General features: G+C 38.2%; 1 protein-coding gene across 1 annotated transcript in view; it reads left to right on the top strand.

The window, feature by feature from the left end:
* The first annotated feature begins 1,979 nt into the window (after positions 1-1,979).
* Positions 1,980-4,451, top strand: part of LOC117100555 (peroxisomal sarcosine oxidase-like) — a 9,429-nt gene continuing 6,957 nt past the window's right edge. The window contains exon 1 of the mRNA XM_033240329.1: positions 1,980-2,230. Coding sequence (XP_033096220.1) covers positions 2,102-2,230 — 129 coding nt within the window. The 5' untranslated portion in view covers positions 1,980-2,101. The remainder of the gene's footprint in view (positions 2,231-4,451) is intronic.

Here is a 4,451-nt window from a genome sequence, read left to right as displayed (position 1 = left end):
CAGTGTTAAAATTTTAAAGCTTGTTCTTGCTAGCCAATACAAATTCTTTCCGATAATCACTCAAAATAAATAATTCTAATCTATGTAAATATGCATCAGCACATGTTATACATAATGCCTACTATAATAACACATAGGCCCAAGCGTGATTTTTAAAAATCTTAAATCCGTTTAAGTCCCAGGCCAGGTCTTTCAGAAACAGAAATGTGATAGGCCTATTGTATGGTTCAGTTTGGTTTTTATCGTTTTTGAAGCTCTATAAAGTTTTGATTTAATACTACAGCACTATTAGTTAATACTATTAATAATAATTATGATGACAATGATGATGACGATGGTGATAATAGATAATAATATTAGTAATATTAACAAGTGAAGAAAATTGTGCTAAAGGCGAAAAAGTAAGTTGTGATTTGTTGATCACAATTATTATAGTATAGTTAAAGCTTAGTAAGCTATAGTTAGGCCTAAGTTGTTTGGATATTAAGTAGATTCCTGATAAAAGATTATGAAAAATTTGTTTGCGCTTGATTTTGACTATATAGTGGTGATGTAATGACGATGAAGTTTACTATATAAAAGTGTCATTTTCGGCCATCTAGAGGTACGGTACTTTCCTCAAATTTTCGCACCTCAGCCCCAACCATGTTGGGGCTGAGGTGATTGTGAAATCACGGCTTTGAAGTATATAAAGTCTCAAAAACAATGTTTATAAGCTTTATTTTCTATGGTACATCACACAAAGATCTCTATGGTTGCCGAAAATCCCTGATAAATGATCATGAGAAATTTGTTGGCGCTTCATTTTGAGTATATGTTATCAATGCCGTAGCCAGCTATTGGGACAGTTGGACAGTCCCACACAATTTTTCTATTGGGTCCACAAAGAAGAGTACATTTTCAAAAATAGGTCTAAATTATGCTGTTTTAGCACAAAATGAGTCCTGATTTTGAAAAATGGGTCCAGATTTCTCATATTTTGCGTAAAATGGGTCAACTTTTAAGAAAATGGGTACATATTTTTCATATTTTTGCGTAAAATGGGTCCACTTTTAAGAAAATGAGTCCATATTATTTGAATTTACGCGTAAAGTGGGTCCACACTGATATTTTCCCGCATTGTTTGAAAATCCAGCTACAGCATTGTATAACGGTGATGTGATGATGATGTTTTTAGGATCTGGTTTTCACATGCCCATTTTTTGTAATTATGACTATTTTGGATAAAGAATGTTTTGAGCAGTGGTGGATTCAAGGTCTCCCCCTAAATATTTTCAATGAAAAAAATATATATAGAATATGTATATATATAGAATATGGCCCCAAATTCAAATTTAAGTCTGAAAGTGTAATTTCCGGTCATCTATAGGTGCCCTAATCATAAAATTTCTTACCTCAGCCCCAACCATGGTTGGGCTGAGGTGGGTGGTTACCCAATCTGTAAAACTCCCCTGGAGTCACCTCTATTGAATTCCTGGATCCACCACTGTTGAGTTTTATATTATTGTTAGGCTTACTAATATTATTTATGAGCAATGCGTTTATTGAAATTTGCACTTCATCATTTCAGAACAGCCCTAAAAACTTTCAAAGCACACTACTTTCCAGGGGACTTCGCCCCTGGACTCCCCACGGGGTCTACGTAGGCCTATTTGCATAACGGCTCCCACCACCCGCCCCCCTTTCAAAATCCTGGCTACGTCCCTGGATGCTATAACTCGCAAAATTAGGTGATTTTAGGTGATCTTTAACTACTTGCAATTGATTGAAAGCCTGAGCCCCGGCCGAATGCAAATTGTTAGCTCAAAATAGGAAACTAACTCGCACAGGCTGTTGTTCGCACAAGTGAATTTTTTCTCCGCTCAAACCTCAAACTCAGCAAACTAGCATCCACTCGAATACATTCCGCTCGAATCCGCTCGAACTGGCATTCGCTCGAAGTGGCATCCGCTCGAATTGACTGGGCCCCCCCCCCGCCCATTCGCACTGCGACAGTGCCGCCGATAGCCACTACCCTGCCGAACACTCAGTAGTCAAATGTGGTAGGTATACAGGTAGGCCTTAGAATCAAATCATAGTGGTTATAAGCGAATTACATGCAATGAAGACTACTACGCCTACACATTTGCAACATGAATTTGACTGTATTGTTGTTGGCGCTGGAATCGAAGGCTCATCAACTGCATACACCCTGGCTAAGAACAACAAAAATGTTCTCCTATTGGAGCAGGTAAGATTAGTATTAAAATGTGATTAAATGTGTATGGAACGCCAAAAGGACAAAATACAATTGGCAGCAGTGCAAAACTGAGACTCAGCAGTGCAAAACACAGAGTCACAGTACAAAACTGATTAGTGCAAAACACAGAGTCACAGTGCAAAACTGAGAGTCACAGTGCAAAACACAGAGTAGCAGTGCAAAACTGAGTCACAGTGCAAAACATTGGTGGCAATGCAAAACTACAATGCGCATGCCAATGGCAGTGCAACTCAAGTGAACGCCCTCTTTTTTTAATTAAAGTTTCATCTTTTTTGTAAAATGGATGAAATTTTGAGGTCATTGGCCACTCCTTAGTGACCATTGACAATTTTGAAAGAGGTGGGGGGAGGGGGGAGTTTCCAGGCCTAGCCTAGGTCTAGGTAGGCCCTAAAGCCTAGGCTAGGCCTGGCCTAGTTAATAATACAGGAACTTGTACTGCGCCTTTTGCCAAGGACTACATACAAGGTGCAATCAAAATAATTTTTTTAAAAAGATAACCAATTGGGGATCAAAAAAGACAACAGAAATGACAAAAAAAAAAAAAAAAAAAATTTAGACAGTTAAGTGTGATTTATTTAGGAAAACAATGTTTCTTGAGAAGCCGACGAAGTCGAGGCATTTAGGTATAGGCCTATATCTAGATTAAGGCCTTGTGTTTTGACAAGCCCCGGGCACATGTACCTACTACAGGCTAGCCTTCTCCATAGCCCACTGTTTATTAATTATTTCAAACACTTAATTTTTGTATTAATTGTAACGCTTATACGCACCCCTCCCCCCCACCTCTTTCAAAATTGTCAATGGTCATTAAGGAGTGCCCAAGTGACCTCAAAATTTCATCCATTTTACTTGTTGACACCGTCCAAAAAAGCTGTTAAACTTTAATTCAAAATAGAGGGTGTCCACTTGAGTTGCACTGCCATTGGAGTTTTGCATTGCCACCAATGTTTTGCACTGGGAGAGAAAAACCACAATTCGTCGGGGATAAATAAAATGTACCGTATGTATTTTCTACATATTAGAAATTCTAAAATGCTTTTGAAGATGTTGAAATCGTTGCCATTATCCATAATATACAAACAAGTAGGCATAAATAAATCAAAACAATAAAATGACAGACACAAAACCGCAGAATCATATGACCGGACTCTGATTAGTGATAAAGTTTTCCTCCATTAGTGGAAAAAGAAGGGCGCCGTGTGCGTCTGGATATACCTAGCAACAGAAGGGCGCCATGTACGTCTGGACCAAGTAGGGAAACTTGCATTATAAAAAGAGAAGGGCGTCGTGCACGTCTGGTCCAATTTCCGCCTCATTTTTGCTATATGCGAGTGCTCTGTCTCTTGTATTTCTATGGAACGCCAAAAGGACAAACCAAAAATGGCAGAGTGCAAAACTAAAGTGGCACAGTGCAAAACCAAATGCGTGTGACTTTTGCACTGCACCACTTTTGTTTGTCCTTTTGGCGATATCACGGCAACGTATCACTTGTTATTGTCAGAGATCTTTTTTTTATTTTTTATTCTAGCTTCTCCCCGTTTCTTGTTAGCACAATATCTAAAAATTGGCACGAGATTCATACATGCACACTTCAACAAACATTTAGCTTGGCCTGGAATAGTCACAATAAGGTTTTCAAAGTGCGCAGTTATGCGTGACGTCATCTACGCGCAATTTTGCGTTTTTACATTATCGATCATATCAGCCTAACCAATTGCCATTTCGAAATCGTATTAAGTGAGCATTAACTTCAAGTCAATGTTAAATGTAATGTACCCTAATTTTACATGTGCGCGTCATAACACGCATGTACGCGTACGTCAAAATTTTAAAATGCTTGAAATCACATTTAGATTAAATTAGAGCACGTTTCAGGTCATTTTGAGCATTTCAAAATTTTTTAAAATTTACCACTACGCATGTGCATTTTTATGCGCGCAGCACGTATGGAAGCTAGAAATTAATTGTCACATTTTGGGTTCTTGACATTGTTTTGACAAATTTCCAATCTTTTCAATCACTATGGCCAATAACAATGCCGTACGCACGCATCAAACATAGTGACCTTTGTGCGCATTTGTGACGATATACAGCTCTTTAGAATGCAAGGTGACCCCCAATTTTGATTACATATTCTGAAAGCACATGAGTTGTAAATATGATTTTATAGGTCATAATGGCTGATCGGACA

Source organism: Anneissia japonica, unplaced genomic scaffold, assembly GCF_011630105.1.
Source record: "Anneissia japonica isolate Jap-2015-1 unplaced genomic scaffold, ASM1163010v1 scaffold685_len2926416_cov193, whole genome shotgun sequence".
Taxonomy (NCBI): Eukaryota; Metazoa; Echinodermata; class Crinoidea; order Comatulida; family Comatulidae; genus Anneissia; species Anneissia japonica.
The sequence above is the reverse complement of the archived record's forward strand: the minus strand, read 5'-3'. Positions and strand labels throughout refer to the sequence as shown.